The 27,472-nt window shown below is 43.6% G+C and overlaps 1 protein-coding gene across 1 annotated transcript; it reads left to right on the top strand.

Moving 5' to 3' along the window:
- Positions 1–10,462: 10,462 nt before the first annotated feature.
- FOXN4 (forkhead box N4) lies at positions 10,463–27,290 on the top strand. Its single transcript, XM_056326741.1, has 9 exons — positions 10,463–10,616; positions 21,000–21,163; positions 22,056–22,171; positions 22,269–22,382; positions 22,535–22,662; positions 23,053–23,149; positions 23,237–23,444; positions 24,467–24,850; positions 25,453–27,290. Exons 1-9 carry the CDS (start codon positions 10,534–10,536, stop codon positions 25,701–25,703), a joined length of 1,545 nt encoding a protein of 514 aa, XP_056182716.1. The 5' UTR covers positions 10,463–10,533; the 3' UTR covers positions 25,704–27,290.
- Positions 27,291–27,472: the final 182 nt, after the last annotated feature.

Here is a 27,472-nt window from a genome sequence, read left to right as displayed (position 1 = left end):
CTATATATATACTTCAGAAAACATGGAAATCTGTACTATGCAAGGCCATACACATGGTCTATGGTAGCGCTAGCAAAAGAGAGATTATTTTCCAACCACCGTTTTAGACCCACAACAAGTATTCCATACGCTTTGCGATGTTACTTGCAACCGTTTAAATAAGAATTTTACAACTGTTTCCAGCTATATTTTTGCTCTTTATCCAACAGCTCCTTTCCTTTCCCACTAGCCAGCTTCCTGCAGCTCTGCAGAGCTCCCTGCGCAGCAGGATCCGGCAGGAGGCGTGCAGCACGGTAGCCTGAAGCCAGCAACAGGGGATGGATGTTGCGGGATGGGAGCAGGCAGCGCAGGCTGAGGAGAGCCTGCTCCCCTGAGCTGCTGTACCCCGGAGACCAGGGCATGACTGTAGTGCAAATTCTTCAAAATTGCTTTTTCTATACAGAAGATAAAAACCGTGAGAAAGAATGAATTATCCAATTCCCTCTGCTGCTCAAAAATGACCCTCTGCTATACATACTCGGAGGGAATAAGAAGCAGCCTTGGCATCAGTTCTCACTATTCAAGGGAAACAGTGAAAAAATGAAAAAGATGATGAGAAAAGGCACTTGGACTAGATTTCTTTTTTTTTAAATCATAGCTTGAAAGGAAGATAATGAAACCCTACTATTACACACTAAAAGACACACTGTAAACACTGTGAAATTGATTAGTTTTTAGGGAACACTGAAATGTAAATATCTTTCAGCTTAAAGAAGTCATTCTTTTTGCTACATTCCTACGTTAATGGGTAAAATATGACACTATATATTCTAATCAGAGCCCCATGTAATGAACTGAACTACTTCAGACAATAGTGCACACTATGATGAATAAATGCTTAACCAAAGATATAGATGTGCATTCAAAACAATGCTTCAGCATACCCTCCTGATTACTTCCTATGCTAAAATTTTAAGTTTGGAGCATTACATAGCATCAACTGAAGTGTTTCAAACTGTACTATAGACAGTTACAATCAGGGAGCAACAACCTTGGCAACACTTGTGAAAGTGCCAATGCTGTGACAAAATGACAAAAACCAGGAAAATCAGATGTAATGTAGGAACTCCATGTTCACACGACACTGAACTGTTTTCATCTCACCTGAGGGCACAGTGCCATAATGCAGAATTGTCTGGAATTTTAAATCAGATAACTTAGCTTCACAGAAGGATACATGGCATTCAGAGTCATGCGTAGGGAAGCACTGAAATAATCCGCACAACTGGCAACCAGTAAAGATGAGAACGAATACATCAAACTCTGACTCGCCAAGTCAGCCAGGGATAACATTCTGATGCTAAGAAAAAAACGCCACGCTTCTCCATGCAGCTTGCAAAATGGTGCTACAATCCTGTGTTTATAAAGCACTGAAGTAAAAGCAAAGCCAAATGCCAAGTGCTAGATTTCAGTTTCCACGTATCAAAGCCTACATAGAAGGTAATTTTACTTATGGCTAGTTCTGCCTCTCTCATGAAACCAGAGATTCTTTTGACTTCAATGGCCAGGACTAGACCTTTGGTTTCTTTTCAGTTTCACAATAAAATCAGCTCACTGTAGCTTGACGGTGTAATCTTTCTTAAAGGGCTCAGAATGGGTACGCCTGACTTTCTTCAGCAAGTGCATCCCCTGAATCAATTTCTATTGCTCCAAAGAATGCCCTTAATTTGGAATAAAAAGTGAGATGTTGCTATCACTTAAATCTGAAGACTGTCACCGCTAGAATAATCAGGCGTTTATCTTACACTGCCATTTGAAGAGAATTCGAAATACAAAGAAACTCAGCAGGCAGTTGATTAATTCCCCCTGGCCCCATCTCAAAAAAAGAAAAAAAAAAGAAAAAAAAAAAGAAGAAACTTATGGAAGGAAGAGAAAGAGACACATAATCCATCTTGAAGATACCAGAGATTTTCTTTTTTTTCCTGTTGAGCAGTTCTGGTTTTGAACAGGCTATACTGGAGCGTATCGTAGCACTGGGGCACTTCCCATCATTCAGTTGGTCACCTATGTACTGTAGCAGAAACTGCCAAACAATCGGTTTATTCTCTTGTGATAGTAACCCAGGAAACAAATCTATGATGACACTGTTACATGCATTCGTGAACTTAGTGGCCTTGTAGGTCACTGGACAAATCTCTCTAAACTGAACTGTTGACAGTTCTTTGCAGGGTTCCCCACAGGAAACTGAAGGTTAATTGACCATTCTTTCAAACCATGAAATGCTTTTGAAAATGTTAGTTTTAAGTCCCGTAGCCTAAAATCTGATGAAACAGCGTGTCTGTACTGTGGTGTCTTCTAATTACTGAAATGAAGAATTTTGGTCAGGGAAGGTGCAGAAATGGTTTAATTAAGATTTCTGTGTCATGTAAACATGAAACAACACTCATCTAAACTGTGATTATTGTTTAGAACAGAGATGCTGAGGTAGCAGGATACCTGCTAGAAAAGCTGTTCATAAAAGAACAGACTACTTGATTATGTTAATTTGATGATGGCCTTATTAAGAGAAGGGATCTTAATTTTTTGGTCTTAGATCCTTAGAAAAATATGTACATGCTTATCTTCACTCCTGAGGATAGTCTCACTGATTTCAAAGGAATTACTACAGCATTGGTTGCTGCAGCACACTTCCACCTGTAAAGTTACAGTTGGGCAAACACTTGCATACTTCAAACCAGAGATCCCAGAAAACACACAAAGTTCTTGAATGACTGGCAGGAAAGTAGATTTGCTTTTATGAGGTACGATACATAAGTAAAAGCAGTTACATATACACCTAGGATTTACAGAAGCTAGGAAGGAAATGGAAATCGACCGTTCCGTCACAGATCATCAAAGTCCTTTATCATATGGCATTTGGGCTTTACACATTTAGAGTACTACCCTGATATCCTAAGGGTGTTATTTTTATATTTGAGATAAAATGCATCGGTGCATATGCTGAAAATATTGCAGAAATAGAAACCAAGAAAAAAATTGTGTATTTGTTATTAACGTTTTTCTTCAGAATCCTTGAAGAATACTCTACTTGAGTTTTTCTAGTCATGGTTAATAAGCCTAATGTGATCAAGGAGATTTGAGTTCTGCAAAATTCTGAACTAGACTTTGGCCTTTCTCTAGCTGTTGCCTTGTCACTGCATTTCTATGTAAGAAAGGGCAGTTAAAACATGGCCAGATTGTGATCTTCAGAGGATGCCTGTCTCTCTGTACGGCTCAGCATATAACATATGGGGCAAACTTAATTCTACTCTGCCAAGGTTAGACACTACAGCAGCCTTGCTGGGAAGCAAGGTGGACAAGACTGGGATCTCTCTGATGCTAATCAGTTATGCTGCAGGTGTCCATCACTGCGTGAAGCAACTGATTTAGTCTTTCAAAGGCTGAAGATTCAACTGTGCCTCCCAATTGTGGCAACGAATAGCCCCTCAGAGACAAATTTTCCAAAGTACTTATGCAGTCAATGTTCATTGCTTCTAGCACAAAAAGTTTTATATTTACTCAATGCTGGAAGCAGGTAGCTGTAAAATTTTCCTTTTTTCTTCTTTCCTAACTTTTCATCTACAAAGGGGAAAAGTTTATGTGAACATAGGTATAGGTAAAAGCATTCATTGTCATTATCTGTACAACACAATCCATGGAGATTAGCTGAAAACAATCAGGAATATTATTTTCAGAAAAGCTCTTTACTATGGTGAACAAATAGGTGAGACCTACACACAATTCCCTGCAGTGTTCTTCAGCTGTAAATAAACTGCAGTCTACAAAAGAGCAATAAAGAGATCAAAACTAACAATTTTGTCTGCAGTGAGCTCAGTTGCTGAATTAGTCTCTTTCAATGACAAACCAGATTGTAAATGGTAGCAATAGTCAGCAGCATATTGATTTCCTTCTATATTTGAAAAAAAAAATTAAATTTAAACTATACATTTTATCCCCAAAATGCAAAATAAAAGTGTTAATACTATGTTTACATAATACAAGGATTTGTTCTAACTTTACTGTCTAAATTTAGGACATAAAAAATACAAGATGACAATAAGTTTTTATTCCAACATTTTACACCTACATATTCCAAGAAGGGAATATTACCGTCTGCACATGCTGATACTAATTGTTGTACATGGCACAATACCTACAGACAACAGAGTGGGTCACAGAAGCAGTTTTAGCTTCAGTCCCAATTTTTCTTGTTTCTACACGCCTGTGTTAGGCACTGTACTTCTGAAAGTAACTATTTTGCTGGAGGCTAAGTGAAAATACACTAAAACTACATTTCTCAGAAATCACTTTCTTGTTAATGAAATTTTGAGGGTTAAAATCTGCTAACAGCCTGTGATAAGAGCAATTATGTTGGACATTTGAAGTGGTGGAAAACATGCCAGCCAACCAGAATACCTCGTCAGAACACTTGCTTCATAATATTGTATATAATAACCATTGCACTGCACAATTACACTATCTATAAACTACATTTTGCCCCAAAATAGACATGTATCAAGGCAAAATATTCTTGCAATCCACTCACAAAGATAAAACTGTGCTACGCTTAGGTTTAAGTGGCTAAATTATAAACAGATTGTCAGGCTTTGTGTGTCCTAGTGATTCTGCCAGCTCTTAAAGTGCATATAATAATGGCTCTGCATTATTTCTGTTACAGGGGCATTTAGAAGCCCCAGACACATTTTTACGGGCACTCTACAAATGTACAGTGGTGAGGTGGTTTCAGGCTCAGAGGAAATTATATATCAAATGCATAGTTTGCTTTTTTTGAGTTATCTTAAGGCACATATAAGTATAATGAGAACAGTTGAGGTAAACAGAGTGACTACCCCCAACTAATTTTTTTTTCTAAACTTCAGGATTATTCAGTAACACCGCATTCTAAAAACTACATCTTAACCCAAAGAAAAATTAAGCTGGGATACCAGAAAAGCAGCTTCTCCTTCTGACAACCCACCTTACCCTGATGAACCCAGACACACTGTGACGGACTACACAGCATGATGGATTTTGTTCCAAAGTATTAACAATTTTACCTTAAAATCAGTGAGTAGGTCAGATGGTAGTTTTAACTACATGGCTATACAGGGCAGCAATATCAACTTCCTGAAGTTAAAATTCTCACAGGCCAGACTACCAGCACTTCACACAGATTTTCACTGCTGAACAGAGAACAACAGGCATTAGTTTTAGTAACAAGGGCAGTGACAGAAGCTGCCAAACTCCTTCAAAAGGAATCACCATTTGTTTGTTGCCTAAAGATGCAACAAAACAAAACAACAACAAAGAGATTAAGAAGAGCAGTAATTGCCTTAAAAAGTAAAAATGAGATCCTAAAGGGAGTAAAAAGCAGCTTTCCCTTTGTTTGTGACACATATGAAACTTTTTAACAGTAAAGGCATTTTAAATTGTAGCTTTTTCTGAACAAGCCAGGCACTAGGACCTCCAGTGTATTTTCCTTACCTTAGCTGTGAGGAAGGCCTTTTTTGTCCGTTACATCCATGCATGTAATCAGTGATTGTGCCTTTTGTAAAACTCAGATTCACCATCTGTATGCTCCCAAGTGGCTAGACGAGTGCTAAAACCCCATCCCTATGGGATTAATCTGCAATTTCACACTAAATGATTTTTAAGTATAACTTGTTACGATACAGTATGCTAAAATAAAAAAACGGTCAGCGTTTTTGCATTGTAATAAAAGAAGAAAGCTTGTAAAGTTTCCTGTATTTAAAATGGGCTGTACAGAATCCACTTGCACATTAGTTTCATTCAGATATGAATGCACACATCTCAGGAAAAGAACCTTTGGGTAATTGAAATAGCTGCTTTTTCTCTCTGAGGGAAAGAATACAAACACAAACTTAGAATCTGTGCACTAGTAGAGGAGTGAAGTATAACATACTTCCTACCTTGTTCAGGGACCGAGAATCTGCATGATGAAGTTGCAGTTTAAAGTGTACATCGAATATTTCACTTTTGTACTGAGGGGAATGGAGGGATGAATTGTAAAGGCACGGGGTAAATAAAGGAGGAGCTAAAGAATCCACTCTTTCACATAAAACAAAGCTGGCTTGAAGTGTGCAAGGAAATTATTCCTTTTTATGAAGCACTAACCGCTTTTAGAAGCATCCCATTTCACTAAACAGAGGGCACTGATCTTAATTCACATCTATATTTTCTCCACACATCTTAGATGCTCAGCCGAAGAAGGATGAAAACTCACCAGAAAACATGGCAAGTGAGGAGTAAGAAGATCGAGGGTGAGGACATGTTAATGTCCTTTTACAATAAAGTTCATGAGTAAACATGCAGCTGCTTTTCAGCCATGCTGGGTTCAACATGGAAACCATGAGTCCCAGTCCAAATTGGTCTGAGGTGGGAGAAACACTTTGATTTTACAGCCTGACTAGATGGAACATAGAAGTCATCAAAGTCTTCACAGAGTTCTCATAAATCCCTGCTTTTGTGGGTTTCTCAACTCTTCTTGACTTCTTTTTTTTCTTTCTTTTCTCCTAAAGCACACTTGGAAGCATGGAAAATAAAACAAACTTGCTTTATGATGACCTCAGCTGGTAGCAAAATGAATTCAGTTCACCATCCAAAGGAATCTACTACAGTTTAAATGATAGCCTACAGACATTCAAGATAATTTCAGGAGAAATTCACATGCAAGAAAATACATACAAAGCAAATCTCTCTTTTGCCTCTGTTTTATTGCATTATTTATTTGCTACAAACTACTTACTCCAAAGAAAGGAAGAATTTAATTGCTGAACATTACAATACTTTAAAGGTTACATGTGATTTTACATGCCACCAAAATAAATTAGACAGAAATTGAATAAATAGAAATACCTAATACACTTTTCTCTGCTAATATTCTCTGCGAAAATAACTTCAGTTGTGCCAGGTGAACTTGCCCTACTCCTTAACTTAGTCTAGACTGTAAATGAAGGCAGCAATTGTCCATGTCCAGCTCTCTCATTTTAAATCACATAAAGGAACACAGCTGACATATTTAAGAAAACAATACACGCCGATATTCTTTTTCATGCTACTCTCTTGGACAGCTTAATGTCTCCAGTGTAACATTAACAGGTGAGAAAACACCCAAAACAAAGAAAAAATGGCTACAATCTCTCTAAATCAAATCATCAATTTACTATTTACCTGCATTCAAACTTCCAGCTGATATAACACAGAACAGTCAAAGAATTTCTGAAAAAAATATATATGGAAGTAACAGCAAAACCATGCACAGTAATGTCTAAGGCCAGCTGCTTATTGAGGAAACTCTGTTTTTAATACTGATAATGTTCAGTGGTTTAGCTGGTAACTGGCAGACTCCACCACCTGCTCTGCTTAACAGTCACAAAAATCCCAGCCTGCAAATATTCATGTGCATGTTTTCCAAGGAGTAACATGTGCCACCGCTACAGAGTCATGGAGTAATTTAGGTTGCAAGGGACCTCCAGAGGTCTCTGCTCAAAGCAAGGCCAAAGCAGGTGGATTTGCACAGAGCTTTGTCCAGTCAAATTCTGAGTATCTCCAAGGGCAGATACTCGCCATCCCTCTGTGCCCGGTGCAACGCTGGAATTCCCTCATTGTGAAAACTTTCTTTGTAATATTTAACCAGAACTTTCCTTGTTGCAACTTGCTATGTACACTTCTCAGTGTTTGGAGAATTAAGCTCTTTATCCCTTCACATTTCAGTTTAAGCTCCCCTAGTGAGCAAGACGGGTATAAGCCACCCTTCTACTCCTTACCTGTTATAATCTGGCCCTTCCAAGCAGGAGGTATGCAAATCACCTGAAGGAGAGAAACAAATCTGTGCACTGAATGTATTGCTACAAGGAAACCAGTCAAGCGAAAAGTTCAACACAATGGCTTTAGCAGATTCCAAGAAAGCCTCAAAGGAATGGCATGTTTTATCTTTACCCCTCCTGCAAATATTAAGCTACAGGAATGCATTTAAAAAGGAGGGTGTTTTTAAGTTACAAATAGATAACGACTATAAGATGACCTTGTAGTAAGTTACAAAAATGGTACAACTATCACTGTAATTAAGGGAACACTTGCAACTGCGCAAACTCCGTGCCTTAGGCTTTAGCAGTACTGTGACTTTTTCTTTTATTGTGCTTTTTGGTTCTACAGATGTGCCTGGTATAGGCCTTGATGCTGAGAAGCATTGATTACTCTCCATTTCTATTAGCAGTAATCAACAGAGAGAGATGTGATGCTCGTCAAAGTGAACAGATTCTCATTAAGAGCAGAAGAAAAGATCTCCTGCGTCCTCACATTTTGTTCCCTCTACACCATGTGGTAAAACACCAAGCACCAGGAAATAAATTTCTCAGGAGTCTTTTGGGTTTTCATTCTGCAAGTGTATTTAAAGCATTTCCAGATTTATGCTTTGCTATGGAGAGCCCAAACGACCCAGTTTCATGGCTGATTTCAGACGGCTTTCATGTGAAGGCCACCCTTCATGACAAGTAAGGCTGGTACCTGGTTTGATGATGGGTAAAATCCGTCCTCAGGAAAAATCCGGCCTCAAAGAGCCGGCAAGTCCAGGCTGATAGTTTCTGGGACAGATGCTGGCTGACACGGGGCCTGACCGCGGTTCCATCCCCATCTCTCTGGCACTCTGAGGTAATGCCACCTGAACCTTTACCGTCTGACCTCACTACGCGGAGGAGTGCACCGCACTGAAAAAGCCTCTGGAGAAAGAGGACATGAAAGTATGGCTGTCAGAACGACTTCTTCTGTTTCCTGTTTATTTTTCGTGTGTTAACTCGGGTAAATAAAGGCACCCACGTCTGCCAGGCTCCCTGCACCCCCAGCGCCCCGGGAGCCCCATGGCTGCCCCGCCAGGCAGGGAGCCCGCTGCCCTCCGCCCCGCGGCGGGGCAGGCCCCTCTCGCCCCCGGGTGCAGGCGAGCTCCGCCATGGGGACGGGGCCCCGCTCCCCGCCCGCCAAGCCGTTGCTCCCCGCCGGAGGCCAGCGCCCCGCGCCGCGGCCCCTCAGCGCCCAGGAGGCGGCGGGGCGGGCGGGACGGCGCCTTCCCGCCTCGGCCGAAAGCGGCCCCGACTCCCAGCCCGCCGCCGGGCCCGCCTGAGGGAGGGCGGCCGGCCGCTCCCGGGCACCTTCCCGCGGAGAGGCGGGGAGCGGGAGGCCGGGGCCCGGCGGCGGGGAAGGCGGGCGGGGAGAGGCGGCCCCAGCGCTGCCTCCACACCCCTTCCCGCCGCGGCCCGGCGGACACCGGCGCAGGCTCCCTCCGAGGCGCGGCCCCAGCTCCGGCGGGGCCGCCCCGCTCCCCTCACACATCTACTCCCCCCTCCCGCTCAAACCGCCGGTGCCTGTGGTGGGTGGGTCCCCCTTCCTCCTCCCTCTGGAAAGTTGCAAGAAGTTGTGGTGTTGTGTTTTTTTTTTTAATTTGATTTTTTTTTTTTGGCCTTTTTCTTCTCCACCCCCCTGCCCAGCCGGCTCGCCCTCCTCACAGCCCGGTCCCGCGGGGCGGCCCTGGGGGGGCGCGGGGGGCGCGCAGCGCTGCGGCGGCTGCCGGGAAACGCGGCGCTCCGCGGCCCTGCCCCGGCCCTGACCCTGCGGGCGGCCCCCGGCCGCGCATGCTCCAGGCTGGACAGCTCCTGAGAGGGAAATTTAAAAACGGGCTGGAGCCCGGCCCCGCCGCCGACTCGCCGCGGCTCCCAGCCGCCGCCGCCGCCGGCTCCGTCCCCCCCTCAGGGCCAGCGCCGGTCCCGTGTCCGTCCCCATCCCCCCCCCGCCCCCCGCTCATCCCGTCCCCCAGGCCCTCAGAGGGAGACCCCGCAGCCGCGGAGCTCCGGCCGGGCCCCCCGGCGCCGCCAGGTTTGTGGAAGGAGCCGGGAGGTGCGGGCAGGCCGGGGTGCGGGGCGGCGGGATCCTCCTGCGTTACCGGGCGGCCGGCGCCAAGGGCCCGGCAGCGCCTGAGGAGGCTGGGCGGGCGGCGGGGCTCGGCTCCCCGGGCTCGCCGCTCCCCCGGGCCGCGGCCGCACAGCCGCTCCAACGCCCCGGCGCTCCGCGGGGCTCCGGGGGCAGCTTACGGGCAGCCCCGGGACGGGAGCGCTGCCGGGGGCTGGGAGCCTCCGGGCACCCACCGCCCCCTGACCCCCCGCCGTGCTCGCAGCCGGGGGATGCACCCTCTATCAGGCGCAAGGTTCCCATCCCGAGCCTGAGATTTTGGGGTTTGGGGTGGGTTGGTTTGTTGGGGGGTTTTGGTTTTTTTTTTAGTTGTTTTGTTGTTTGGGGTTTTTTGCGGCCCCTGAAATATTTCACTGCATTGCCTCGCCCAAATAAAACCAGCGCGGCTGGAGGTAAAGGTAATGTAAACCGGGCTTTACTTCCCTCTAATCCTGGGTTTCAGATGGGATTTCGGTGCCTCCCGCCCGCTGCTGAAGTGCTGGATAGCTACTGCTGCCTGAACTGCTGCTCTCTGTTCTCTTCTCTTTTGCCAAGGAGATGATAGAAAGTGATATCCCGTCCATAATGTCAGGAATCATTAGGAATTCAGGGCAAAATCACCACCCTTCACAGGAGTACAGGTGAGGCATTTATCCGTTTCAAAAATACGCGCTGCACTGTCACAGCCTGCTAACTGATGTTGTTTTCTCATTGCTTCACAAAAAAACCCCAACCCTTAGCATATAGAAATCAAGTTTGTTTGTTTGTTAAAGTTAGATGCATTATTTCTCCACTCTAAATTAGATTTCCAAGCTGGTGAACAGTTACAATGCATTACTTATCCAGAAGCATTCCCATTTAAAGTATTTTGGTACTAAACTGCGTTTGATAAATGCACCTTCAAAGCCTTGGGCTGACCTTCCAGTAAACTCTCTCTACTGTACAAGCGTTGCCAGAGAAGGATGTTCCTATTAAATAACAATTATTTAAAAGTTCCCTTTCAGGTCACATTTTGCATTGTTATGAAGCAGTCATGGAGAGACTGAATCAAGTGCAATAGACACTAGAAGAGCTTTTCATTAAAATGAGTACTTATGTAGTACTCCAAAGCACTGGCATGTCAAAGGGCTTCTAATAGCAGTGGGAACAAACCTGGGTTTGTCAACAGCCTTTGATAATTTACCTATGTACCACTGCGCATCCCTTTATCGTTTCAAAGAATTGTTAGAAGTCACGGGATAGCTCTGCATGAATTACAGTGCACTGGGTTAAGTTAGGTTACATCTTGTCACATGATGCAAAGTTCCAAGAAATACAGAATAGCAGAACACGATCCAGTTCTCACAGTAAAAAACAAATCAATAAATAATTACTTTTGTGTTTTAAAATGAGGAGTGAGAGACGATCGCCTTCCTCCCAGCCTGAGGGTGTTCTCACCCATTTCTATGGGTAAACATGGTCTGCCGCAGGTATTCTTCTATCAGCCTCTCTCTATTCAAAATGCAAACACTGCGCTGCAGCCTCTTGCAGCTCAACAAGTGATTTGTTATACTCTCTGAAGGCACTGTGGAAAAAGGTTTGTGGAGCTCTATTTTGCTGTTTACTGAAGCACTGTTTGCTCTAGGCTTTTTTTGTTGGCTATGTAAATATTTGTAAATAAATTAATGAAGGGTGTGTATGAGAGAGACATCTGGGTACTTATATTTCAGCCTGTATCTTCAGTACCCTGAAGAACATACCACCTTAACAAAGACCCTTTTTATGGAGGGAACTATTCTTTAACTCATAGCTGCAGAAAAAAACCCCACTCCTTTTGGGGGGAGAAAGGTAGGATTTATCTTACTGCCAGTAAAGGAATTGTAAAAGATTCTTCTTTTATTCAGGAGTCAGCTGCTTTTAAAAACTACTTTCAGTTCCCTACTAAACATTTTGAACTCAAAGAACCCAGTTCTCTAAAGTTTTTAACCCACTTGCAATTTCTTTAATGCAGCTTTAAAATGAATTATTTGACCTCATTTAATAGTGGAAAATTCTGATAAAAATGCATAAAATCTGAACTGCACCATAAATGCAGAGCAGTATTTGTCCTACTTCATGAGAAAACACTTTGGATTATGTAAAAGAAAATCTTTTAGACTGAATGATTTTAAGAAAAGAATAGACCTGTCAAATTCTATCAGCTCTGTTTACTCTCCTGCTGTCACCACAGTCCGAGACTGGAACCCACAGTCCCGAGTTCTCCATGGGGGAGCATCAAGGCTCCACAAAATGGGGAATGGCCTCCAATTAGTGAGTGGGAGGCCGGGGCTGCGCTGAGAATACTCTTCTGTCTCACTTGGAATCTTTCAATGGGACAGTTGGACTTGGAGGAGACCAGGCTTTCCTGTGAGTGTGCAGGAGGAAACATTGAAAAGGGAGGGGAGTGTGTGGGCGTGTAAGCAGGGGATCAAATCAGCAAATACCGATAAGTTTTCATGCAGCTTATGCTTACAGTGTGTAACTATGGGATTTTTATTTTTTTTTTAAATGGACGAGGGGAAAAAATCCCTGATTTTTAGCAGATCTTTGAATTCTGTGGATCTGAAGCATCTATAGTACATTTTATGTAGCACATAAAGCAGTGATAAGGACAAGACTGCTATGCAAAGTCCAGGGACTATTTGCGCCATAGTAAAATGATTTTAGAAATATATCTCTTCCACCAATGCGGCTGTGGGATATAAACCACCATGCTGTCCAGGAATGATTAAGGGCCATCCTATCTCCTCCGATGCCTGTGTTTTTTATGGTGCTGCCACTGCCTGGCTACCAATACAAAGTAATACTTCATATTAGCAGATGCCTGTCTTAGCTTCCCAGACAAAATACTTTTACCTTCAATATTTTCATAATTGTAGTAGAAAAATATTTCTAATGATTTGATTTTAGGTTTCAGTGAATAAAAGTAGGGAGTTGTAACACACTGGGATTTTTCAACCTTTAACGCTTTATTCTTGTTAATTGTAATTAATAATCTAAAATTATGTTTTACTGTAAATATTTTGACATTTAAATCAAAGCAATAGGCAGACTACAAGTTTATTATGCAGTGGCCTGCTTATGGTAATTTCAGCACAAAGCTATGTAAATTATAGGAACCAATGCAAAGGCTACTAAATTAGCGGAGAGCTCCCATGGTCTTCAGTGGACTTGGAGCTGGTCTCAGAGTAAAAAGGTTCTTCAGCTCATGAATGCTGTGATCTTCAAGCGATATTTTTAGCTGAAGCCTGCAATCTATCCTTTTGCCGTCTAGTTTGAGCCAGTGCAAGAGAAGTAAAAGATTTACTGTGATGTACATGTAAGTGTAGAATGAGATTTAATATGCAGAGCTTGAGCAACAGAAACCCCAGGGGCGCAATGCAAGGCCAAGGTGGGCCTGGGCTAAGACTGCAAAAACATTTATAGACCTTTAAGTTCTCTCCCAAAGAAGGCTCAATATTGTCTTAATTCAACATTCTTGGTTTTCAGATGTACCAGCATGCTGATTTTTCTCAGGGACTATCCCATTCCCAAACTAGGTACAGTTATGTGTGGTTTGTTACATATTATATAATAGATCATGACATAAACCCCAGGCCATTATAAGGGAGACAAGGAGTAACTTGCTGTGGATTATTTGGCATATGTGAGAATCCAAATTTAAGGAAGCACCTAATCAGTTTAGGTAACAATGTGGCATCTATATTCTAAAAGAAATAACTAAAATCTATAATTCTATTTGAAGAAATAACATTACTTAAGATGTAAAGCTAACCCTGATCAACATGATACATTAACTTCATGTTTTGCAGCTCATTAGTTTCTGTAAGGACCATGTTTCTGCTTCTTTATATTACTATGCTTTTCCAGTTGACAGAAGCCTTATGTAGTATTTTGAAGACCTTGCAATGAATTTCCTATACATGTTAATCAGGAATTAAGTTTTAAATAGATATCTTTTTGATCAAAAGGTGTTACTCAGTCGTTAATTGTTCAACATATTAGTAGACTATATCCTCCTCCACCCCATTTTAATTGTCCCTTTGGTTCTTTAAAAAATGGGTCTATATTCATTAGCTCATTAGATAGTCTGATTAATTTTTTTCTGTAATAATTGCTTTATGTTAGCATAAAATCATATTGAGACACATAGACACGCAACTGCTGTATTCCATGCATTCTGGACATGACTGCATTATAGTGGTGAAAAAGGTGGAAAGTCTCTATCTTTATGATACACGGTACATTTTAGCTCCCTAAGTGGTACTCTCATATCTGGTTTTGCACTTTGGTTTCTGGAGAGCAAGCTACATCTCACAACTCCTGGCTGTCACCACTGGGGATGGATGGAGTCTGGGAGTTTGCATGAAGGACATTTCTGCAGACAAAAGGTTACAAATGCATAACTAACGAAACCGTAATTGTTCCTGAAGAAAATGTCAGTGTCCATTCCCTTGACACCATGTGTGTCTGACAGGGAGTGAGATAATGACTCAATGTGTCGGAGGAATTTCATCACAGTAGTTGCTTCATTCTTTCAAAAAAATGTGAGAAACCTCCTAGGAATCAGTCAAACTCAGGCCACTGTGGATTGATTTAAGTGGATTAGCTCAACTCTTTCCTATGCAGTTCCTGAAATGTGCTAATCGGAATTAATAAAAAATTGTGGCCCTTGCTCCTCAAATTGTCTTGCAGTTGCAGGCAGAGATGGGAAGGGCTGGTTTGTTCCCAGGCAATATCTTGCAGGCTTCCCAGGCTCGGCTGCCTCCAGAGAAACCAGAACGGAGTTCGTATCTTACCTCATGAATGGTGCTTGACACACACACACACACACACCCTTCAAAACAAGGAAACAGAAAAGGAGTTTGTACTTTCTCAGTATCCCTGTGAGATCTCAGTGGCTCATGGCACACCACTCTTACTTTTTAAAGCACCTGTTCTAAAAATCTCTTACGTGTGGAAAGCAGAATTGCTGCATGACTGCAGCAGCAAGTAATGCAATTGAGACAGGTTCTTACAACAGTGCAAAACCAAGAGTAGTATATTTTATAATCCCTTTACACTGGAGTAAATAACTACACAACATCCCAGGCAGGTAGATCAGTTCAGTGCTAACAAACAGCAGCTGAAGCAATGTTAAAGGGAAAAAACAGCTTTCCAGGTAGACAATGCTCCTGGCATTAATATAAAACATTCCTGTAGTGCCTGGTAGCTCAACACATTTTTTGTATTGAGGAGAAGTTATTTTGACATTAGTCACAGGTTTTGGTTTTGGTTGGTGGGTTGATTTTTTGAACAAAACAGATTGCAGAGGCAGATACTGGCTGTGTTTGGCAAATCCACACCTAGGGATGGTTATGTGGGTAAAGCACAGCAGGAAGCAAGTGGCTGGGGGTAGAGTGCTGACATCGCTGCTAACTTCCTCTTAGGCTTAAGCAAATCATGTAGGTCACTTGTAATTCAGTTTCCCTTCATCCCGTACCAAAATGATGTAATGAAGGGTTGTGAAACTCAGAGCTGAAATGTATAAAAGTCTCCAGGAGCACATCTATAGCCTGTTCTATTAGTGCTAAGTACCTTTACAGAAGGTTTTTGGAGAATCATCTTCATTCTGAGCCATGGTGTAAGAAAAGGAGAACAGCAACACCTGACAGGGTAATCATATTATTTGCTTTTTCCTCACTGGTTTTTGTTCCTATAATCCAAAGTTTCTTGAGCTGTAGCTGAGGAGGGACTCTCTGGTTGTACCTGGAAAGCTGCCTAATTGCTGTTCTTATTTCCAGAAATTACTTGAAGAATTTGAAGGCAGGGAGGAGAAAGGCAGGCTGGTGGCTTGGGACCGGGTGGGTGGTTTGCCTTCAAGAGGCAGAGAGGAATTGCAGACCAAAAGCAGCAGTGAGAGCTGCTGGCTGAAGCAGGAGAGGAGCAGAAACAGGGAGGAGAGAGGCAAGTGGTTGTGATTGTGGAAACCAGAACCTAGTGCAGGGAAAAGCACCTGCAAGGGTGGAAGATGGGAAGCGAAGTGTATAGAGGGAAGGAACAGAGCAGAGGGAGTGAGGAGCAATAGGAGGTGGTGAAGCTGACTCCTTCAATAAAACAGAGAATCCTTCTCACCATGGAGACAGCTAAAGAATCACAAAACATAAATATTTTCCTTGTGTTGTTTTACATATGAGAAACCACTGCATTTTTTTCTGAGGACATCACGTAACCTCAGACAAAAGAAAACAGTTTCTCATCACCACTTCAAGAAGAGGTTTTCTTACCACTCCTCCTGTTCAATTGTCACTCATGCCAGATAAACCATTGCAAACAACCAAGAATCTGCCACCCCTGATTGCTCCTACTTGTTGAACAGTTGTATTACCTAAGCATAGGCAAAAAGCTCAGATGTCAGTGGTGGCAATGATAATAAAAACTGTCCCTTGGGTGAGAGACGTCTTAGAACTGGTTGCAGTTTAATATGCCAAACGCAACCGCAGTGTTTTGGACAGAGGCAATGATGAGTTGCCACCACATGCTAAGCCCTTCGAGAGAACCTGTAGCATTAGATTCACCCTACAGCATCAACCAGTTTGGGTGCTTTGTGTCTTTTAGGGATGGACTCCAGAGAAAACAAACAGAGTTCTCTGAAGTGTGAGTGGTGCAATACGGAGAGAAATCTGTAATTCTACACACTGTATCCTAAACCGAAACACCCAGTTATTGGCTAATCTATTTGCAGATAAAATATCTTCAGGTATGCCTGTCGTTGGTGAGCTCTCCTTTAATCTTAACAGACTTATCTGGAGGACTATTCTATGATGCCGTTGAGGAGATGGTCCCTGTAGTCTCCAGACAAGTTTACCATACCACAGCATTTGCCAATGTAGAAGTGGATAGTTCACCTTGACAGCGGTTTCTGCACTGCCTTAGATCCAGCTCATTAGAACAGCTCAGTGTGAGGAAAGATGGTAAAGTTTGATCTGTGAATATAGATTCAAATTCAACTCTAATGTTCGTTGCAGATTCCCACAAGGTTATGCCAAGAATGAATTTAATTCCGTCTAGCTAGCTGTCGTGCCAGCAGGATGTACTTGATGGGGGGGAAAAAAACAGAGCTCTCTTTAGGTCCATCTGACTGATGATTTTACACTGCTGACAAGCTCTGGTGAGCTTTGTCAGATGCGCAACCTGCATTGGAGTCCAGTTTCTCCTCCAGTGGCTGCAGGAAGGTCTGGAGCTCAGTATCAGGAGATCTGGAAAAGAATTTCATTCCAAGGAGCATTTTTTCTGAATCTGGAAAAGTAATCTTTGTGCAGGTGGGCTGGTGGCAAAAATCTATTGCCCTGATGAGATAGGTGTTTTGGGCAGTGCATGATAGATCAGATAGCAAAGACTAACGCTACCACTGAGCATTTCTGTATCATACTTATCATAGCTCTCAGGGCATTTTCCACAGGAGGCCAGCATCCTCTGATACCTAAAGGAGAGCTGGGACTTAAATCCTCAACATGATGTGGATTCTTGCTAAGGCAGGTGCCTTTCTAGGATAGAAACACATGGAAACAGAAGGGTGTTTTCCTGCAGAGATTTAGAAGGAGAGGGGTAAGACCAGAGTTCCATAATTTCACCACACCTTTAAAAAATGATACCATGTTTGCAACGCATTTGGTTGGTGTGACTGTAACCTTTTCTTCATAGGGGTTTAGTAGTTCAGCGTATATACCAGACAGCCCTGGGGAATGTGCAGCTGGGGACAGTTTCAGTAGTGTGCATTAATTACAGCATACCACTATTTATCTCATTTACATGCATTGAAAGGAAATGGCTGCTTTTACTACAGTGCCCCATTGTGCCAGGGGCTGTGAACACCCATCTAAAGACAGGATCTCTGACTCCTGAAGTTTACCCTCAAACGTGAGGCCAAAAGGGTGGTGGAGGGGAACAGAATCAAAGTACACATAACATTACAATATGTACTTATATATTTGTAGTTGTCTTGGCACAGGCAATTTTTCAGGTCAGAAAGATTGAACTCTATGAGATTAAAACATTAGGTATTACTGTGCGCATAGCTCTCTTTTCAGAGGCAGTTAGATTAGCATTTTTTCACTAAAAGCAGGACACACATTGAGCCTGTGTATTGTGAGATAAGCTGGTTTTATGCTGCAGAAGACATCTGGGCATTTCAAACACCTCAGTCAGACAGCGATGGGCATACTTTAAGCAGTTTCACCTTTTTTAAGACACATGAAATTTCAACATTAGTTTTAAAGGCAACCTGCAGAATAATTCTTAAATGTGAAATACTGTATTCTGATGAAATATACTTTTTTCCCCCATTATTAATGAAAGCAGTTATTCTGACAACTAACAAATCCATTTAAAAAAATGTGTAAGGGAACAGCCAGAGGGGATTTTAAAAGAGCTGTAAACTGAAATTCAAACAGCCATGCCATGCTAGGATGGGGAAGGGAAGGAAGCATCTTTGCCTTGGAAACAGAGCTGGCCCCCACACTGGTCTAGTTATTATGTATTATTGCATCTTTGTACCTGTTTAAAATAGAGCCTAATGACTCTTAGACCAACTTAAGAGTTCAGTCACCTTCCGTGCCCCCATTTGGATCTGCAGCATTTGTGTGAGAGGGACCACATCACGAGGCTGCGGAGAGGGGTACGCTGCCTGATGCTAACTGGCAAGGAGCAGAGTTGTAGTGCAAGCTTCTGACGGCATCTGAGTGTGCCCAGGGCATCGCCAGGCATCCCCACACCTAGGAGGAGCACCAGGATGCATGCATCTAGAGTGAGTGCGAAGCAGAGACCTTGGTTTCCCCAAAAAGCTAAAGCTGGGAAGTCTGCTGAGCACCACCACGACTGCCGCGGTCCTCCAGTGCGGAGATGCTCGTCCCACGCGGAGCAGCGGCGAGGGCATGTGGCGGATTCATTGCCTGACAGGAGGCGTGTGCAGTGGGTGCTGACCCTCACCGCCCATCTGACCCCGTTATTTGTTGAAGGAGCTGACTTGTCTGGAAGGACTGGCAGGGACCTGGGGTGCCAGATGGCATGTGGATGTGTGTTGTGTGTCGGCTGTCATTCAGCCAGATTAATGTGAAGTTTGTAAAAAGGAGGAGGGGGGGAAAAACAATTAAGCAAGAATCCCAAAAACAATCGGGGCCACGTGCCACCGGGCAGCAGTCGTTGGCGGCACAATGGGTTATCGGCTTCCCATGAATGGGCCCAACTGTTGCAAACGACATGAGCCTGCCCAGTTTTCAAATCATTTAATGCCCTTGTTTACTTCCAATCCAGCCAATCTGCAGGCCGGGAGAGCCGTCACCTGATAGTCTTTTTATGTATTTAAGTCCCAGGCCTCACAAAATAACTGAACAGCGGTAACCATGGCAATGCTAATTATTGCACTATAACTACAGTAGGAGAAAGAAAACAGGGTAGGCTGGGGGAGAGATTTGAAGATGTTTTTTTGGCCAGGATTTGAGCTTTTGGCTTCTGGTCATGAGTAGGGGTTTTTTGCTTCCTTTTCTTCTTTTCAAAATCTTTTTACAAACAAATAAATTACATTCTGCTTTAACGATCTCCCACAAAATAGTTTAGGGAACTTTGATACGGGTTTCTGGTAATCATGAATAGAAGAGCTGAAAGCTCCTAGGCAGCCAGGCCCTAGAGTTCTGCCTTGTTCTTTTAAGCTGATTTAGAATCGTGTTAAACATAAAAGATGCTTCAGCAAGAGACCAGATTTATTTAAGGCTTCTGCGTTGTCATTTGGCAACAAACGTACGTTAGTACCACGCAGCTGGCTTTAAGACATCTATAAGAGAGCTCTTTAAAGCCTTTGTTTTGAGAGCAAAATCAACTACATCCAACTAAACTGTGTTCTTCTGAAAGAGAAATATGTTTTCCTAGATCTGAATCCCTTTGGGTTTACCCCAGGTATCTAACAATAACTTCCTGATGTGTTCTCATTATTGTTTACTCCTCAAGATACCCATGACTTCTGTAATACTGTTTAACATAAGCAAAAGCAGTTAAACCCTTCATTTGCAATAGCTCTTTTACTGACTTTAACGGGAGTTTTGACCACACAGGGATTTTTGAGTACTGTAAATATATGCCAATATTTCAGTTTTGTACCACGCACTTTATCAGAAGCAAAACAAAACAGGTGGGATGAAGCATGTGTCAAAAATGGAGCTTTAAACCAAAAGCAGCCTGTCATCGTTACACCTCGGGTTTGTTGCTGAAGGCAGGCTGGGTGTTCTTGTGCATTCAGTCACTAGGTTTTCATTCTGATCCTTTCGTATGTCAAAAACCACCCAAAAAATTGTTTTGTATGCTTCATGGTTCCTTGTTAAGTATCAATAACTTCATGTATCTGAATGGAAGAGATCACCAGGTCATTCTGTAAAGTTTTGCTCATGCAGCAGCTCGCCACTGATCTGTCCCCACCGACAGGACACAGTGGCTGGGAAAAACCCTCTCCGCAGGTGCTCAATCCAGCAGCATACATGGGTCCTTGAACAGCTAGGCACAGAAACTCCTTCTGAGGCTGGCTGGTCACTGAATTTCAAGGTTAATGCAAAATTAGGTTAAATTCAGCTTAAATGAGGTTAGAATCAGGTTAAAAGTCCTGATGGGTTTCTTCTACATCAAGGCCAAACACGCGCATGTTTCTGACACATGTGAAAATAATGTATCAGCTTTGCGTTTTTTCCTAGGCAGTTTCTCTTCTGGGTTCTCATGCCTTCTTCCCCTACAAATACTGCACAATAAGTTTTCTTAACCAAAATGTTTCAAACTGTAGGAAGGAACATGTGGTTAGGTAAAGGGCAACAGCAACCGGCCAGCTGTGAAACCAAAGGTCGCATCTGAATTCTGCAAACGGAATCCCAGCCTGGTGCATTTTCCCCGCTGATCTACGTGAGCTTTGGCATCCCAGTCATCTCCCCTTACTGGGGACAGTGTAGCAGCATCTCCGCTCTCTGCTAACCTTTCATGCTATTTTGCAGACTCTTAGCTTCTGACCCCTCCCAGCTGAGTGAAGATGACCTCCCCAGTGACTTACAGTCCTTGTCGTGGCTGACATCTGTTGATGTGCCTCGGTTACAACAGATGGCCAGTGGAAGAATGGATTTTAGCCTTGGTGCCCAGAATGCAATGCTACAACAGACAGGTAAACTGTCAGGATGTTAAATAACAGCTCTTTAAGCGGCAGCACAACATTATGCCTCCTTTCTTCCCCACCCCCACCCCCCCTCTCCCGCAGGCTAGCTTTCCTAATAGTAGATTCTTTTTAAGTGCATTACATTTTGCTTCCTGTCAGAAGACCTGGAGCCTGTTGTCTTCTGATAAGGACATTACTGATACATTTCCTTCATTTCAAGAGGCAGAGAGCCCTAGCAGCGACAACAGAGATCTTAGGAGCCGATTGGCATTTCTGCTCAGTGTAGTTGCTCGTGCCTTGTTGCATGAACTTGGGCCAAGGTATTTAAGACTTGCACTTCAGAGGTTTTCAACAGCTTTGAAATTAGGTAATTAGTCTTTCTTGTTTGTTTCAACATTGATAAAAGTAAGAGTACCTTATTTACCCCATAGCTGTTTGCTTCATACAGACTTACAGCATATGTTCGTTGAACGCCTTTCCTTTGTGTGAACATCCTTTAAGTAAACACACGTGTTCCCTAAGGCATTCTGCTGAGCGAGCTCAGCATATCATCTTGCTTGCTTTAGAGCAGAAATCTTTCTGGAGTACAGATAGTGCTGAATATGTTTTCTTTCTTTTTTTTTTTCTTTTGTAAGATACTGTGTCTGTAACACCACTGTGGACTGTTAAACAGCTGACATCTTTCATTCCCTACATAACAAGTTTTAGAAGCAGCTGATGTCATCTTTGCAGTTTGTGAAATACTCTTGGTTCTTTTGGGATGGAAAGCCACGGAGAGGTGTGATTATCCACTCCAGAGCTTAGCTGTGTTCAACTGCATCTATTAAAAATAAATGCCAGCTCTCTCTTCTGAAGTGTGCTTTCATGCAAACATTCATTGCCTTTGCTTTCTCCGAAATAGGTCCTGTGGCAAGCAATATGCGCTCGACAGGAGCACCTGGAGCGATGATTCATGTCCAGGCCAGCCTGCCACAGGGAATCCTGGGTCTGAATTCTATTTCAACACACGGAGCAAATGTAAGAGCAGGCCTTGATGGCTTATTATTGCAACACTTCTTAGGAAAAGATGTTGGTAATTTCAAGGCTGACACATCTGTTGTCTTTATCTCAGCAGATGAGCCAGTATGCTGTGGGTGGGCAGCCGTCCCCCAGTTTACAAACACAGCAACAACTCTTTCCTCCTCCTCATTCACAGCAAGTGTTTGCCCTAGCACAGAACACACAACAGGTACTGTTACTTGCTTGTTGTCTGTGTCTTGAAGTACCTGCTAAGATCACATCTAGAACTCTTTTAAAAGGAAAACAGTAAAATATCCCTAAACCTACATACCCATGGAAATTCTGCATCCAACATTTTCCTTCTTTTCCATCTGCATACAGTGTAACCCGGCAGCAATTTACAACACACCCTATGGGACTCAGCCACCCTATTCTCAGCCACGCCTGGCTCCTCACTCTGCCCAAGAACTGCATCCAAAGCATTACCCCAAGCCGATCTATTCCTATAGGTGAGTAGAGACCAGAAGAACGTGTTGCCTACAGCCTGTGTTGGGATGACTGCAACACCGTAGGTGTGGTAGCACGAGAGTGTGTGATCCTTTCAAAGAGAACAAAAATCCCATCATCAGTCCAGGAGTTCTGTGGAAGCTGTTTCTGAGGGGTAGCAGGAATGAACAAGCAAACTGGTTCCTGGACAGCAGCATAAAGGTAGAGTAATAGCACAGAGGAGTAAAATCTGCAGGATCACAAGGGTGACTTCTGAGCACCTGAGAACATTAATCCCATGATCAGCCAGCTGTTTGTATGTTAAGAGGTGGGTCAGAGGTTGCTAGAGCAGAACAAGGCATGATGGCTAAGTATATGCAATCTGTTATTTCCTGTATTTCTCTGTCCTGTAGTTGTTTGATTGCAATGGCGCTGAAGAACAGCAGAACAGGCAGTCTCCCAGTGAGTGAGATCTACAGCTTCATGAAGGAGCACTTCCCCTACTTCAAGGTAGGCACACACCTGAAGGGTGGAAGTAGAACATCACAAATACTTTGTTCATGGCTTATTTCACTGACATCCTCCTGCATCTTTCAGACAGCTCCTGATGGCTGGAAGAACTCTGTGCGCCACAACCTGTCTCTGAATAAGTGTTTTGAGAAGGTGGAGAACAAGATGAGTGGCACTTCTCGCAAAGGGTGCCTGTGGGCTCTCAATCCTGCCAAGATTGACAAGATGGAAGAGGAGATGCAGAAGTGGAAGCGGAAGGATTTAGCTGCTATTCACAGGAGCATGGCTAACCCAGGTAGGGCTTATGTTACACTTTTGCTATGCGTGTGAGAAGCAAGGCGGGGGGAAAGGCTTTTTGACCAGGAATGCATGAATCTTAAGAAATAAGGTATATGTTGGAACAGAGCTGGCCGGTGCACAGCTCTCGCGCCTTGCAACAGCTGCCTCCTCTGAGCTGCTCGGCTGAAATACCCCATGCTCTGCACTGAATGAGGTCATTGCTGCTGGCTCCGAGGTTGTGTGACAGGGTGATACACGGCAGCAGGAGGAGGTCACTGAGCTGACAGCTGGTTTTGGAGACCCTTAGTGCAAATCGGTCCCCAGCTTCAACATGTTTGGGTTTTTTTCTCCCATGATAACCTATCTAGCATATCTGAGCCCTTCTGAGGAGTTATGCTGCCTCTGGTGTTAGTATTCATAGAGTCACATTTTAGCAATTTTTTGCCTGTTTTTCTGCAAAACTCTCCCTTTACTAAGGCTTTGTCATTCCTATTTATGAAGACACATGGGTTTTTTTCAGGAGCTTAATACTGGAAAAACCAAGTAGACTTTTTAGCTGCAAAGTCTGTAACATACAATCAACAACAAATTACGTTCTCCTTTGCTTAAAAACAAAAGTGCAGTTGCAACTGTCAGCAGTCTCTTGTGCGCATCTTATTTGAGATACAAGCAGAAGTCAGAGTATCCCTATGAGCAGGAGACCTACTGAGGATGCTTAGTCCTGCATCTGTGGGTCAGCTGCCATCAGCAGTGACTTAATTGCTCTGTGAAGTCTCATGCAATTGTTTCTTTAGCTCTAAGGGAGTCGAGAAGGGTACAAGCTAAGGGTAGGGAAGTAGGTGGCATTTCCTTGCTCTCTGCACAGTCAAAACCTGCCTTCTGCGCTGCATCTCGTCACAGTGACAGACACTACCTGTTCAGTTTTATTGCAAAAGTGTGTGGCTGTGCTCACTTGTGAAATGCTTTGGCCAGGCCCTGCTTGAACAAATGGGTTAAACTGTCTCTTTTCTTCCTTGGGAATGGGTATCACTTGTGCAGAGGAGCTAGACAAGCTGATCACTGACAGACCTGAGAACTGCAGGCGGCCCAGCAAACAGGCAGAGTCGGAGATCTCCACCCTGAACCACATGGCAGCAGCCCAAGGCCGAATCTCCATCTCCCAGCTGCAGCCTCAGCCGATCATGACGCTCTCGCTGCAGTCCATCCCCCTGCATCACCAGATTCAGACCCAGGCTCGCATCGCCCCAGACTCACCAGCACCTGCACAAACACCTCCTCTCCACACTCTGCCTGACATGAGCCACAGCCCTCTTCCCCACCATCCCATGGGACGCGCGCCTCCGGACTTCCTGAACATGACAACAGACATGAACACAGAGGTGGATGCCCTTGACCCAAGCATTATGGATTTTGCATTGCAAGGTATGGGAGAAGGAAGCTCGGGTAGGGGAGGGCTTGATTTATGTGGTTACGTAGTCACTGAATATATAACCAGGGTCTTCAGCACGATGCTCTGGGCTGTAACCGAGCTAAAAACTTGTACTGGGTGCTGGCCTCTGCAGCGTGACTTCCCTGGCCTGCCCCGTGCTAGATGGGAGAGCAAACTGCCTTCGTGGCTCAAGCACAGGCACTGCAGTAAATGTAAGATGTAAGGGAAGTCTAGCTAGCTGGATTTGGGACACCACATCCCTCTGCCGTGGGAAACCACAGCTCTACTCGTGCTTTAGTTTTCCCCTTCTGTGAAAGGAAAACTTCCCCGGCTTACAGCAATGCCAAGCGTGGCCCCTGGGTTTCTGGTTAACACATGGTAGGTAGATGCTGCCTGAAAAGGTCTGGAGTCCTGCTGGGACCAGAGGATTCGGGGGAGCGGACACACTGACTGCCTTTGCACTAGAAATGGTACCACCTGCAAGCAGCGCTTGTCCTAAGCAGTGGGTAAAGCCCTTTAGTTACTGACTGACCCCTACAGACGGTGCCCGGGTGGGTTGGATGTGTTGCTGTGACCAGAATTTAATCTTTTAAAGGTAATTTATGGGAGGAAATGAAAGACGACAGCTTCAGCCTTGATACCCTGGGTGCCTTCAGCAACTCTCCGCTCCACCTCTCAGACTGTGACCTGGGCACCCCCGGCCTCACCCCTGTCTCCAGTGGCAGTGATCACTCCTTCTCAGACTTGCAGGTCACCGGCCTTTATACCACCTACACGACACTGGACAACGTAGCGGCAGCTCAGTACATGAACTCCCAGGGCAACAAACCCATCGCTCTGCTCTGAGTTTTGCACCGTTCCATGGACCTCTGACTCAGGGGCCAGTTTCTCCCAGCCATTAAAATCCAACCTGAAAGCAATACCAGAGCTCCTCCTGCAGATGCTTGGAACGTGTTGGCTCTACTGGGACACAGCATGTGATGCCAAAAGAAATCTAACTGTTACCAGCAGAATCACTTTCACCTGTGGCAAGACCGAGGAAGGGGCACGGACATTTGTGTTGCAGGACTCGTGAGCTCTCAAGAAGGACCTGGAAGGTATCAGTCAGCAAGAACTTTCCTAGAATGTAACTAAGCTAAAAAATAGTCCATTTAATCAACACTGTGATCTGGACACCTACACAGAAGGCAACGCAAATCAATAGGCTGGTCAGCACCAAGTTGGAGTCCAAAATGGTTGATCATGTACCATGTATATCCTTTTTTCTTAAATTACCAAATAACTATTGCCATTGAACAAAGACCACACACAGTTTCTAGAGACACTTGCACCACTAACAGTTTTCCAACGTAACCCTTGTTAATTTATTGTTATGAGGTAGGAAAAAAGGAGGAAAAATACTAAAAGTGAAAATATCAAACCCATAGCAGACAACTGTTCTATCTAGGTTTAAAAAACAAAGTCCTTACCCCATGAAGGAAGTGGTACTACTGAATTATTAAACTGATTGCTGGCTAGAAGATTTTAGGAATTATGCCGATCTTTAGGTTTTTTTAAAAAAAATATTAGATTTGTTTATAGTCTTGTGTATTGTGCTTCTGTCTATTCTTGTGCTAGGCAGTATTACTATTTGTAAATTTATTTATATTTATTGTTATGAAGATAAAAGAAATTATGTAAGCTGAGCACTGTTCAATTTTTTGAAATGCTGCAGTAACCTGTTTTACATCCACTAAATTATTCATAATCAAAAATGCAACAATGTTAATCACTGTTGTTACACTACATTTCTTTTAAATAAGCACTTTTGATACTGTGAAACTCATGTTTTTTTAAAAAAAATTCAGAGACCAAATATTGTAACTGTACCATACCAAGTCAGAGTAGTCTTTCTTACCTAATTAACCAAGTAATATTGATTCTAATGTAGTTTTTTTACATTTTCATACCCTGCTTTAGACTTGGTAACATATGTTGCAAAAAATGTGATGAAACATCTGAAGAGATCAAAAGCAAACTGGATGTCGGAACTTAGTATTTAGTCTACTTCCACCTCTGTGACCACGTGGTAATATTTATATCTCATGTTTTGTCTGTTCCTGTGCATTAAGAGCATTTCCCAGTCTCAGTTCCCAGTACTGTATCCAGGTGCTCGCGGGCTCCTCTCTCCCACACTGCTCCTTGTACTAAAAGCCCAGAGGGGGCAGGATGCTGGAGCCACCTCAGCACGGCACCTTCTTGCTTGAAAATTGCTGTTGTGAACATCAGGAGCTAGAAAATACCTGTGCCTGCATCTTCCCCAGCGCATACGTCCACAGCAACCTCTTCCAAAAGGGCACAATGCTCCACGTCATAATTTATTGTTCAAGAACAAATGTGATTAATGATCATTTGCTGTGACTGGCATAATCTACTGTGTCCTCATTTTTTTAAATAAATATTTCTTAGCACTAAGCCTGGGTCATTCTAGATGTGCTGCGTTATAACCACCCTGGCCTCAGGTGAGCCCCTGCCGCACGGCACACTGCAGCTCAGCCTTAAACAGTAATTCCAAGGCATCTGCTGCCGAAAACCCAACCCAGCGAGGAAATAGTCTCACACGACTTACGGACGGT

This window comes from Falco biarmicus, chromosome 1 (assembly GCF_023638135.1).
Source record: "Falco biarmicus isolate bFalBia1 chromosome 1, bFalBia1.pri, whole genome shotgun sequence".
Taxonomy (NCBI): Eukaryota; Metazoa; Chordata; class Aves; order Falconiformes; family Falconidae; genus Falco; species Falco biarmicus.
The sequence above is the reverse complement of the archived record's forward strand: the minus strand, read 5'-3'. Positions and strand labels throughout refer to the sequence as shown.